At 44.2% G+C, this 13,378-nt stretch overlaps 1 protein-coding gene across 4 annotated transcripts in view; it reads right to left on the bottom strand.

The window, feature by feature from the left end:
* Positions 1–7,862: 7,862 nt before the first annotated feature.
* Positions 7,863–13,378, bottom strand: part of LOC138452994 (zinc finger protein 793-like) — a 404,979-nt gene continuing 399,463 nt past the window's right edge. For 3 of the 4 annotated variants that reach the window (XM_069605395.1, XM_069605396.1, XM_069605394.1), the window contains one exon: positions 7,863–8,831. In XM_069605395.1, coding sequence (XP_069461496.1) covers positions 8,059–8,831 — 773 coding nt within the window. In that variant the 3' untranslated portion in view covers positions 7,863–8,058. The remainder of the gene's footprint in view (positions 8,832–13,378) is intronic. The other variant, XR_011260346.1, reaches the window with a different exon arrangement.

A 13,378-nucleotide genomic window follows, 5' to 3' on the forward strand; every position in this document is an offset into this window, starting at 1 on the left:
GCTTTGTCGAACGGTCCTTAAGTGTCTTAGGCTTAAACCTACTACACGCTCTGCAGTTCGCTTCGGGGTGGTCCCTCGGCAAGCAGAGATTGCACGTGGCGTGCCTGTCGACCCAAGGGTACTTGCGGTTGCACTTGGGGCAGAATTGGAAAGGGGTACCCTCCATACGCACCTTGAGGCAGCGGGCTGGTAAGTGTAGGAAATATATAAGGTGTACCTATATACCAAGAGTGAAGAGTATGTACCACCCCCCACTCTCCCTACTTGCAGGGCCGAGGCCAGCGGCCTACTAGGCCCGGGCCGAGGCCAGCGGCCTTCCGAGGCCCAGATCCGTCGTGCAGCAGCCGACGGTCGATGTCTTCTCCAGCCGTCGTCGAGTGTCGACGTTGGGGTGGGGAAGGATGTCAATAACTAAAGTTAAACTTCAATAATTAGCAAAAGTATGGCTAAGGCCAGGGGACTCCGCAAGATGCTTCCGACCAGTATGGCGGAAAAAAACAATCTGAGGATCCTAGACGCGTGAGGGATCTTGGGTACAGTGGACGTCACACTAGGGATAGTATTACTGGCACGCCTGTGTCGACGCCCATTTTCGAGTTTCGAAAAACAAACTGTAATACTCCGCAGCTTCCACTAGATGTCGGCCTATGCACAGCATGTGATCTAAGCAGATTCCACAAGCCTCAGAAATATATATATATATTCAAAATGTGAAAGGCAATAAAATGCCATTCCGGCGAGCAGCACTCCCAATTCGTGGCTTCCAAAATGAAATATCCTCACGGACAAAAACCAACCAAAAACTGCAACGGTTGAATAAATTCCACAACCTTTATTTGTTTGTTCTGCAAGTTTTAAAATGTCTGAATTACCCCAGGAAAGTAAAACGCTAGCAGACAGCCTGACGCGTTTCACCACACACATGTGGCTTGATCCTATATATATATGACCCTTGAAAGATCTGGTTTTCACACAGCACTACACAGAAAACCCTCTAACACTGCTCTACCTCTGCATGCCACTTGTTGCCATACAATGTCATGCAAACGTAGTATTCCTTATGGCGAATTCATTCGCTATAGAAGGAACTGTACAGACCTGGCATCTTTTGATTATCACTGTGCCCAGGCGGCTCTGAATTTTGTGAAACAAGGCTATGAGCGTAGAACTATAGAAATGGCCTACACCAAGGCCCGTGGACTGTGTAGGGATCAACTATTGTATGGCATTAAGTCCGATCGGACTACTACTGATGATGAACCTAGACTTATTGTCTCGTTTGATAATGCCTCTAACCATGTCCCTAGAAGTATTGAACGACATTGGCGTGTTTTCATTTTAGATAAAGATCTATGCCCTCTACTTTCTAAATGTCCCACCATCACATACAAAAGAGTACCCTCGCTTAGAGACAAACTAGTATCTAGCTTTCTGTCACCCATCAACAAAAGTTCTTCCCTCACCAATTGGTTGGCGGTCTCCCCCATAGGCTTTACCAAATGTTCTAAAACTAAAGCCTGTGCTCATGCCACTGTATGCAAATCTTTCATACATCCAGTCACCAAATGCAATCAGATCATTAAGCATTCTATGAACTGTGATACTGTTTTTGTAGTCTATGTTCTCATGTCCCTGCATGAAGTGGTATGTTGGGAGTACCACATGTAAGCTTAAATTAAGGATCTTGCAGCACCTTAGGGCGATTCAAAACTCAGATCCTGCATACCCTATGGCTAAACACTTCATGCAGGAACATGGGAATGACCTGAATTTGCTTACATTTTTCACAGTGGCACATGTTCCTATCCATCCAAGGGGTGGCGATCGTGTTTTAAAGCTCAGACAATTGGACACGAAATTTATTTTGGACTTCGATACCAAGTTCCCCAATGGTCACAACCTTGATGAGGAGCTATATACATTTTTGGGTACTTGAGGTCCACTATTGTACTTACATGGGTCTGCCTTCCTTTTTTGATATATCATATCTGATTCCACTGCTTGTTCTGAGTTGTCTTTTCCCCTTCTATTTATAAAGTGTTTGTTCACTGTTCTATCCTTGGCCATTAAGTATTACTGTTTTTCCACCTTATTTTACTGGGGGCTTTATTATTTCAATTTGTTTGAGACCTGCATTGGTCTCACTCTTCAGCTGCTGCAGTCACAACCTTTTAGGAAATCAGCTTTATTTTAAAACATTGCCTGTAGTCCTTGGTTTTTAAAATGTTTATTCATTACTTAATTTCCTTTGCTGTGATTCTGTGGTCGAATTCCATTGACAGTGTACCACTGCCCATGCACATTTTTAGAAATTCTGGGTTGTACCTTTGAGACTGCCATTCCGTTCTCAGTTTCTCTGTCAGGTTGACCTTTGCTGTTATCTCCAGTTATCATGTATGTACTGTATAGTGTAGAGTTGTATTTTGCCTATTTTGCACATGTAGCTATTGCTATTTTGGCTTTGCTTATTTGCACATGTTGCTTTTCACATGTACTGTATTGTATTGTTAAGAGATGCATTTTGCAATTTCTGCACATGTTTATGCTGCTATTTTGGTTCTGCTTTTTTGCACAAGCTCATGCTGTGCAAATAAGCAGAACCTTACTTTGACACTTTTTGTCGGCTTATACCGCATTTCTTTCTTGGCTCCAGTGTGGGTATATTTCTGCCTCCCCATTACAATATGGCTGCCATTGAATCCATGCCTCCATGCACCCTTCGTTCCATTGACACAGTGAAAGGACTAAATGATTTTATAACTATGCTTTGGTCCTTTTTTCCTTTACGTGACCAAGCGCTCAGTTGAGCGTGAAACGCGTTGTCTGCAGGTCGTGCCTACGGGCGTCCTGCCTCTGTTTCTGCTGCTTTCCCAGCCGTGTTTTTACACACTTTTGTGTCTGTTACATTAAACTTTCTTATGACCTTCCTCGTGTGAGCTGCGCCCTTTTTTGTTTGAATTTTGCCATCTGATCCGCGGAGAGTGCGGTCTTCCCTCTCTCCTCTCTTTTCTTCTGAATATATATAGAGAGAGAGAAAGAGAGAGAGAGAGAGAGAAAGAGAGAGAAAGAGAGAGAGAGAGAGAGAGAGAGAGAGAGAGAGAGAGAGAGAGAGAGAGAGAGAGAGAGAGAGAGAGAGAGAGAGAGAAAGAAGCCTTTGAAAACACGTATTGAGGTTACTTTCACACACAGGTAGCGTACTGTTTATGCTATATGCTATTCCCAGCCCTGGTTCTTCTGAAGTGGTAGGGATCACAGCTAGCCAAAGAAGTTAGCACCATCTGTGAAGTTCGATGCTAGGGCTGAATAGTGGTGCTGTTTCTAAAGTAGCCCCGAATTTAAAGTAATCTGGACCTGGAGGGTTAAGCTCTAAACTCCAAATAGCCCTAGTGCCGGTAACGTTTACAAACAGAGATGCTTAGCGAGAGGGTGCATAGGTTGCGCCAGTTCATGCATAGTGTAACTAATATAAAGAGTGGCCTTATATACTGGAAAACCGAAGGCACAGCCTCAAATTACAATCATCTGTAAATCTCTACCAGGAAAACGGGGCTCATATCCTCGCCCCAAACTATAAGGGAGGCAATAAGACACCCAATCTATAACACAAGTTATAAAAGAACTATAAAAGAAACATTATAATAATCTGGATCCTCAGTCCGTTCTCACTTCTTTTCAACCAACTCTGTAATTAAAAGGCACCATAAGCAGCAGTGCCCTTGTTGCTCCCTCCGTTTATAAGAAAATATGCATACAGCCAATCACCTGTGAACACCAAGGAGAGCACTGTCTCTCAGAACCAGAGGCTCTAAAATGCACTGCAGAATCAGTCAGCCACCCTCAGCTCTTTTTTCAATGACTATCAAAACAGATATCTTTCCAGTTATCACTCCTCATGTGTATGATTCGATGATGATACCCACAATGGTAATCTGGGATTACAAGTAAATAACAGTTCCAGCACAATCATTGGATCTTTTATTATTAACCATAAACACATCAAAAGAACCGCAGGGCAGTATGGTCAGCATAGCAGACCACCGCTACTCCACGATACAGAGTTACAATGAATCAGTAAAAAAATCTCTCTGGGACTAACCAAAGAGACTGCTCAAGGAAGCTTGAAAAACTTGGGATTCTGATTTGGAGTCAAAGTCTAGGCATTCGTGCTTGAAATGTATGAATAGACGTCGGTGTTGCTGCTCTGCCAATGTCAGCAAACTGAATAGTCCTCAAGTGAGCACCTAGAGCTGCTTTACCTCCCGTAGAATGTGTGATCTGTGTGCCTGATAGCGACCGCAATGGTTTCTTGTAACAAAAGAAGGCGCCATCTTGGAATTTAATACTATGATGCTGAAAAGCCTAAATTAATGGAACCACAGTACAAAAAAAAACAAGATAAACCATGGCAGCCATCTTGACATCCATAGTCAGAGAATCTATTTGGTGGGAAAGGAGAATTTAGGGAAACCAGAAGAAATAGAAATGTTCTAATTTGCTGGAAATATGAGACCAACTTGGGAATAAAATAAACACTCATATCCCTGTGAAACAGTTGAGGGGTTTACGAGGAGAAAAGGCATGTATTTCACATCTACTCGCCGATGTAATGGCATGCTCTGGGAACACTATTTAAAACGGAGATGAAGGCCACTTTTCAAATCACTAAAAAAGATCTATTTAGCTTTTCTTGCTTCATCAAACACAAAGAAGGAAAAAGAAAACAAGGAACCAGCTAGTGATGCCAACTCTCTGATTTCCTGCGGGTGGAGGTGGGTTGTTCACGATTATGGTGAAAATACCCATGATGGGAAACTAGAATTACAAATAACATTTCCCTCCCCATCCAGGCATCCTCACTAATATTTATAAACCCTGAATATTCCATTCATGATAATGCAGGGCTGAGAAAGAAGGGGAAAATGACACATTTAGAAGGAATCTCCCAGTCCTATGTTTAAAACTTCCTAAATGTAGGCAACATCAAACTTGTCCAAGTAGTTTATGCCTGGCTGTGAAAAAAGCCAACTGCCGAAAAACACGTGTTGTGGACACTCCGTATGTCAACGGATAATATTTGTAATAACAATAAATTCAGTCTCACACTGGCGCAAGTTGTGTTGTGGCACTATTTTACTTTGTGCAGAAAGAGGCAGTGGGAGCCATCTTTGGCCATACACAGTGCGACGGTGGCCATCACTAATCATGTATTTTGGATTTAAGTAGTACCTGGCGTGCAAAGTAAACCTCTCAAACCAACCCCACAATGTCAGAATAACCTTTTTGGGTACAATGAAGTATATTGAATAAATACCCTACTTTACCTAAAGATCTGGGATGACCTCAATCGCTCCCTTCTGGCCTTCTTCTAGCTTTCTGGCGACAGCCGTTTGCTATTTGGCAGGTGGCTGCAGGAATTTTATGCAGTAGCCGCCACTGACTGTTTTGAGGACCCACTGATCCGAGGTAATGCCCTCCCTTGAGTGGCTGAAAGATGTTAATCATCCGCCTGCCGCGGAAATATGGGAGGGGACCTGCACTCCTGAGTCATTTGCCAGCTGAGGAGCCGCTGGCAGAAGAGTTTCTTCCCCCATCCTTGCCACGCTGATATCCCAGCTGTTGATGGGTTTGGAAACGGCTGCAAGTACCAAGGAAATCCTCCTGTTCCATAGGCCCCTTGGGAGGAAAAGGATTGCCCAGAGTCTTTATGGGTTTATTAATCAGAGAGCTTGAGTTCTGGGTTTGAAGCCTTAGTGCCTTCCGCCGTCCGCAATAGCGAGGGTACAGCAGGACACGTACCGCAAGGTTCAGTAGGCCCCACCGAAAACTCCGACGGGCCTACGGGCGGCGATTGAATCTTCAACTAATCTGTCGAGTGAGGCAGAGGGGTTGTGTGTTTAGTCTTATGTCTTTGTCGCTGGGGTGCATATTCCCTATCGCACTGCCGGTGGCATGCTTATCGGGGACGGAGACAGACATGCGGGAATCAGTAGTTTCCACTGTAACATCGACGGGCTCTGAAGTGGAGCCGTGGCCGTTTACAGACTTCATCTGAGGCAACGGCGGAAGAGCGACTCTCGACCTGCATGGCGTAGGCCACCCACCACTTGGTGCACCTGTTCTTAAGGGTTTTGGCCCTAAAGAGTTTACAGGCCTTGCAACGCCGTTCGTCGTGATCACAAAGGAGGCACTGATTGCACTATTTACGAGTATCCTTCCAAGGAAATTTGCTGTTACACAAAAAGAGAAATTTAAAAGGTGTTTGCTCCATATTGGAGGGGTAAAGGCAGCCAGACAAAAGGAGTAGGAAGGGGGTGGGGAAGAAAAGGCATTCTCAAGAGAATAGTCAGTAGAAATGTGACTCCACTCTCCCTACTGTAAGTTCAGGCCCGAGGGCCACGGCAGAGAAGAAACAGAAACAGCCATGGAGCCGCTGGAGGTGTAGAATGGGCAAAACAGGATCAGCTGTTGAGAAGGTTGCCAAATAGTCGAACAGCCATCAAAGATGTCTGCCAATGGACCCGCCAAGACGCGACAAGTAGCAATATAAACTTGATAGATGAGCTATGCATTAAGCGACTGACCAGAAAAGCGGGGAAATAAAACTATCTAGTGGGACCTAAGCACGTGAAGAACTTTGGGTACACAACACGTCGCATTAGGGATAGTGTTACAGTCATGCCCATGTTGAAGTCCCTTTTCGACCTTCGAAAGAAAGATACAATACTCTGCGATTACCACTAGATGTCGGACTATATGCACAGCATGTGATTCTAAGCAGATTCACAAGTATCAGAAATATTGGCCCTGATGTCCCACCTGGATCTAGGCACGCAACAGAGCCAAGCGGGGCCTATGCAGAGACGCACTGCGCCTCCTGGTGCTGAAAACAGTTTTTGGTGAAGATATAGCTGAGATGAGGAATCTCTGGAAAGAAGGAATTCATTAGAAAATGGTGTGAGGGATGCAGTAAGTCTTGCACCTCTCAAACTCAGGTTTGGGCAGGGGGAAATCCACGAGCAGTCAAAAAGGTTAACATGACAGTGATCTCCTAGTTTTTGGGAGATGGACTGCATTTTTCACATTGCCCATCACTTTGGCTCCAGTAAATAGAAGCAAGTAGTAGCAGTGCAATCCCAGTTTTTATACACTTTTGTAGGAGCGTTTTTTATTTAAAGAAGAGGTAAATGTTCTGATAAGGAGTCCTGAAAGCTGACATGGCTGTATTTGTGTTTAGTTTAAGGAGAGATCATGCACTGGGACATTTGATTTGGATGCCATGAAGATGAGATGAGACATATTTGCCCTTAATCAAAAGGAACCAATGCTTTTTGCCTTTTTGGTTAAAATATTACTTTTTAGGATTAATTTGAACAGAATGTTTTTTTGGCAGCTCTGTGTTTGCTCTTAGACTCTGATCACTCACCTAGTAAAACAGTTGTGGCAAGAAAAAAGTATTTTAAACCAACACTAGAGTTATTGATCATGAACAAAACCTCAAACACTAAAGAGAAAAAGTTGAAGACTGACAAAACAAGCCAGAAGATCAGATAGCAGTCGGGGCTGTGGTCAGATAGTGGTCATACTATCAAACAGCCTCAGAGGATCCTTTCCTGTCTGTTCAGCTAAGATCTGGAACTCACTCCCTATAAATTTAATGCAGCAAGAAAACCTAAGAACATTGAAAGTTCCTAAAAACCTTTCTTTTTGAGTAATCACCCCGTGTAGCAGCATTTTCGGGCCCTGCTCCTGTTTCTCTGTCCCATCTTTTTGAATGTACACATGTGCAATTGTGTGCCCCCGATGCCTGCAGGATTTCAGCGCCATATAAATAAAGAAATAAAATCAATAACATAGGCCGTGCGGTAACTCCTGGGCATTCTTTACTCAACAGCACAACAACTGAATAGACTGCACCTCATATGTTATCTCTTTTTAGAAATCTTCTGTCTTCCATTGTTCTGAGGTACAAAAAGGAGGACAAACTTTGATTAAATTATAATAGCACAGTAAACCAATCAGTATATAGCTCAGGAAAATAAATCTATACAAAATAAGCTATCATAAGTAGTCATCTTTTTGCCAGAGCGCAGCCTGGTGCAGACGGCCGACAGCCTCCCCTAATTCCACTGGTGGGATGTCCAATGTAACATTCATAATGTCAAGTGAAGCGCCTTGAAAAAGTTCTTGGGAAAGATGCCAACTATCATGAGTATCTTTTTTTTGCCTTTGCTTCCGACACCAGCACTTGTCTCCTGAATGTGTTTTCAGGTGCTGATTAAGATTGGAATTTCTCCGGAAGCACTTTCCACACAAGTTGCATCTGTAGGGCCGCTCTCCGGTGTGTATTCGCTGGTGGAAGTTACGGGACACCTTGTGGCTGAAGCGCTTCTCGCAGAAGGTGCATTGGAACGGCCGCTCGCCGGTGTGCGTTGTCTGGTGCTGGTTCAGGTTTGACTTGTCGCTGAAGCACCTTTCGCACTGGGGACACTTGAATGGCTTCTCACCTGTATGAGTCCTTTCATGGATGATGAGGTTGGACTTCCTGTCGAAGCTCTTATCACACAATTTGCACCTAAAAGGCCTGCCCTCCTGAATGGCCGTTGAGGGGACTACAGGGGCACTGACAATCCCCAACACCTTCCCACAGTCTGGGAAGGCCTCTACTCTGTCTGTGGCAGGGTTGGCCTCTGTCCTTCTCGGCTGGCTCCAATCAGCATCGAACGCCAGCGCATTTTCCTTGGTCATCCTATCAGAGAATTCTAAGTATTTCCACTGCTTAGCAGAGGTTGCACCATACACCGCTCCTGTCTCTGCTGTTAAGGTCCGTCCTTCTGCAGAGTGAAAAGACAGCCATTAGGAGACACATCACACACATTTAACAGAAACATATAGCAAGGCTAAAAGCTATGGTGGCCCAAGTTTGGTGCTTTGGCAACCAAGGGAGCGTTTCATGAAAATCAAGGTGTTGGGGGGGGGGGGGATAACCAATAGGTTATTGTCTTGGTATAGCGCCCAATGCCATTTGTAGTACTTGTTACCAGGGTAGCTTACAGAGCTTCTTTGCAAGATCTCGCATGTAAGTGTGGATGGATGCAAAGGTGGACGGCCTCTGAGAGTAAGTGGTTTTAGGGACTTTTTTCAAATCCCGTGATCCAAAAGATGGGCGCAGGCTGCAAAGATTCTACCCCGACTACATGGAAAAAGCATGTGAGATGGAGGAGCCCAAGGTTAGTGATCAGAGAGATTGTGGAGAGCCCAATGAACTTGATTTCTACTCTCTGTTGGAGTCACATGCAGCGGATCCTCTAAGAAATGCCATTAAACAAATGACTTGCCTTCAGTAATGTTCTCTGACAGACACGATATTCCTACTGAAGTCTGCTCATTCTCCACAGCTATCGTTACATACTGGATCCAGAAATCTTAAACACCACCCAAGTACAGTGGGTGTGTGCAGCTGCAGAGGCACATAGACATGCCTCAGTGAGTGTTAGCATACAAATCTTACACTGCGACTCATAGTGAGCCCTATTTTTACAGAGTGACTGCCTAGCGGTGGCGATGCAGCCTCCTCACATTTTTGCTGGATTCTCGGGCGTCAGGTCTTCTTTTTCACCCAAATAATGCTTAATTCAAATTCTCGCTGAGGACTGCAACTCTGTTTTGTATGGGTTGTCCTGGTAGCCCTTAAGGATACCAGGGCCACGATACCTCACTTGTTACTCAGTGATATAGGTTGCTTTTTACCAGGCTAAAAAATCCGTTTGCCATGTTTCTACATTTGGTAGCCTTTCTCCTTGAAATGGAGCAAAACGCCTCCATCATGTTTTAAATGTAACTGGCTTTGTTGATCTTCCATTTTGTTGTGTAAGGCAGAAACAGCCATGTGTGGCCACTTTGCCTATGCATGCTTCTTATAGCCTCTTTCTCACTAGACAGGCCAAAAGAACGGTACCTGACACCAGCCAATGAGAACCAAGCCCCCACACTTCAAGACTCATGTGCATGCCAATGGGCAGCAAACCAATTCAGGGGAAGCCCAAGAGACAGACTACACAGCCCAGATCGTGTGTTGTTGCAGGGAGGGAGAGGAGAATGTTTGGGGAGACTTGGTGAGCAGATGGAGCAAGGTGCACAGAATGGAGGAGGAGGTTAGAGAAGTTTAGGAAACATCAGAAGGAGGACGATGGAGTCTTTGGAGGCGAGTGTAGGATTGCTAGAGGAGGTTGAAGATGTAAGAAAGAGGAGGGTAGAGAGCTGCTGAAGGAGACTCATGGATTGTTGGAGGAGGTTAGGAAACAGAAGGAGTGCGGGGGAGTAGGGTAGAGGAGGTTGGCAGACATCAGGAGTAAGAAAATTGAGATATTTTGGAGGGAGTTAGAAAGTTATAGGAGGAGTTTGGTAAAGATGAAGAGGAGGAACTGGTAAATCGCTGGAGAAGTTTGGAGAGTTATTGGTGGCGGTGAGGAAAGATCAACAGAGAGGAGTGAGAGTTGAATGAGGAGAGGTAGAGCAACACCAGAAGACAGGCGGAAGGGAGACAAAGGAGGAGTGTGGAGATGGTATAGCTACAGAGGAAAGGATGGCCCGTGGTCAGGCATCAGTCATTGGTATGCCTGCAGATCGTAGGCACAGGTCTGCATATGAGGAGCTATGCAGACGCTGAGTTACAGTTTCTCATGTTGGTTTCCTTTGTAACTGTCCTTAAGAGAACCTCTTCACAATAAGACAGACCTCAACTTATTAATTCAGTAGTATAGGGGGAGGGAAAGTGTGGTGTAGAATTACAGTCTGCTAAAGTTAAATATTTAAGAACACTGGGGTAACACTTTAAAAAGTGCCCAGAATATTGTTAACTTATTTAATTTGCAAAGTGCGCATAAAACCCGTAGGCATTGAGGCGCTGTTTCAGGTACAGAGTACTAGTGTGATATAGGCATAGTTACATAGAGGTAAAAAGGTAACATAGGTATAACCAAAAGGCAATTTTGATATAAAACATACAGAATCATACCTAGGTATGAAGCCAAATGGCAATTATCCTACAAAACAAGCAGTTGGGTGGTGGGGCAGGAGATAGTTCTCTCGAGGTGGGACAATTCAGGTTTAGGTAAAACGCTGAGTTTTTAAAGCTTTGTCGTCATTTAATTTGGACTCCATTTTTTCTCAATTTGAGCTTCATCTATTGATTCCATTTTGTTTCTATGCACTGTAAATAATCTGTCTCTGAACTATAATTCTTGTTGAAAATAATATAGCTTGGCTATAAATATATATTTTTTTATCTCACACTTCTGTGTCTGACCATATTTGTTAGAAACAAAAATATGTACAATGCGTGTAACTCAATTTGAACAATTGTATTGTATTAATCCAAAGATTTGAAAGTGTGCAGGGGACGGGAGGGTTCCCAAGTTGAATCCTCTTTCTTTTTACTGGGACAAAGACTTGTATGCAAATGGATTTTTCTCCTCTGTGAAAAGTAGAGAGGTACAACGTGGTTGTAGACCCTCTTCAGTGGGCACCTTACCAGAGAACAGGTTATTTGGCCACGTTTGTTCTCGGTAGAGAGGCTCTCAGACATGCATTTGAATTTATAGGAACTTTGGGTTTCACCTTATGTTACCCAGGGTAATCCAGATGTGGAGCCCTTGCTCACTGTACTTAGAGAGGCACAGTTCACCTCACTGATGAGGCAGACTAGGCCGAAACACCTGTTTGGGGCTGTTGTTGGTACTCTTGTTCAGAGGAAACTGTCCTATCATTTGGGCGCTGAACTGCCCAAGTAGGTGGTGCCAGACTGATAGGCAAATGGATATTTCTCCTCTGTGAAAGGTACAGTGAGCTAAAACGTGTTTGTAGACCCTCCTGAGTGGGAACCTTCTAAGAGAACAGGTTTTTTGCCCATGTTCATCTCGGTAGAGGGGCTCACAGACCTTTTTTGGTATTTATTGTACATCATTTACTTCTTAACCACTCATACTTCCTGCAAATGAAGGACTTTGAGAAAACTGTAACAGCAACACAGATTGGATTTTAACAAAAGGACCAAACACACGTTAGGTTATGACATTCTTGTGGACAATCTTTTTGACTCACCAGGAACAGAAGAAGGAGCCACTCAGATCTCTTGCATTGGTGAATAAGAGATTTGCAAGGGAGTTGGAAGCTCCCTCCACACCCCCAGCCCCCACCCACTTCAGGTGTACAATAGAAGTGACTGCTTGATGGAAAGCCTGCGAAATAATGAAGACTGCTGTTACCCAGAGGCCCTGCCAGTACTGAGGTGGACCCTAAAAGCATCTCTTAGGTATTGCCCTGGACTGGGAAAAGAAAAGCAAACACACCTTTTCTTCAAGTGACTTAGTGAGAGGATCCACAGCGTGCTGCAAGTCCAAGGATGCTACCCTTGGCAATGCTGTTTGCAGGATCCAGCATTTCCTGACTCAAACCACATCAGCTGACGGAGCATTAAAATATGGCCACGCTGCTGACAAAACAGACTTTTCCATTGTCTGTGCTTCCGCGCTACGCTTCACTGGACCAAGCCACTTGGAGAATCCAGTCAAGCCATGAAGGGGATGCCACTGGCTGCTGATCCTGAATCTCTTAAGACTGACTCGCTGCACTGAACTATGTGGACCGAATAACCTGCTCTATCATCATGGACTACCGAATTGCACCATTAGAAAAGGGCTAAGAGAACATCTCAACATTGCTGAGCCATTACAAGCGACTAAGGTAGACTTCTGAATGGAGTGGAGGGCCCCAAAAAGGTTTCTAGGTTCTGTCCCCCTAACCTTTATACATTGAGGTCCACAGACAGTTAGGATACAATTCCCATCCCCTGTGAGTGTAGGTATTGTTAAGATGGATTTCTGGAATCTGGCCTGGTGGACAGATTGTAGGAGGCCATTCTAGATATAGTGAACAGGGGAACTCAGAGAGGTTAGCCAAAACCCAACCAAGGTAGCAATGAAGAGCAGTCTAGGAGAGTGTGAGTGGGGTCAGGGGTCCACAATGAATCCACACAGTGAAGCACACAATAATTCAATTTAGACAGGAATGTATTTAAAATACTATATTTACTCACCTAATAAACATATATATATAGTCCCCATAGGGTCTAACATGCGTTCAATGACTTAAGTTCATAAAATAAGGTAAGGAAGTGATGCAGTAGGATGGAACCAAGTCACAAGAATTATAACCTAGCTTCAGAAATCCAATACGTATGACGAGTGGGGCTTTGTGCTCAAAAGTAGCAATGCTTCTCCACAGAATGTGTCTGATGCAGGTAAAGTACTTGTGTTGGTGAGCTGTTCAATAGAATAGATGCAACAAAGTTAGCGATAAGTACAAATGTGTTCTTATATTT

This window comes from Ambystoma mexicanum, chromosome 4p (genome assembly GCF_040938575.1).
Source record: "Ambystoma mexicanum isolate Mex_15411 chromosome 4p, UKY_AmexF1_1, whole genome shotgun sequence".
In the NCBI taxonomy this organism is placed as follows: domain Eukaryota; kingdom Metazoa; phylum Chordata; class Amphibia; order Caudata; family Ambystomatidae; genus Ambystoma; species Ambystoma mexicanum.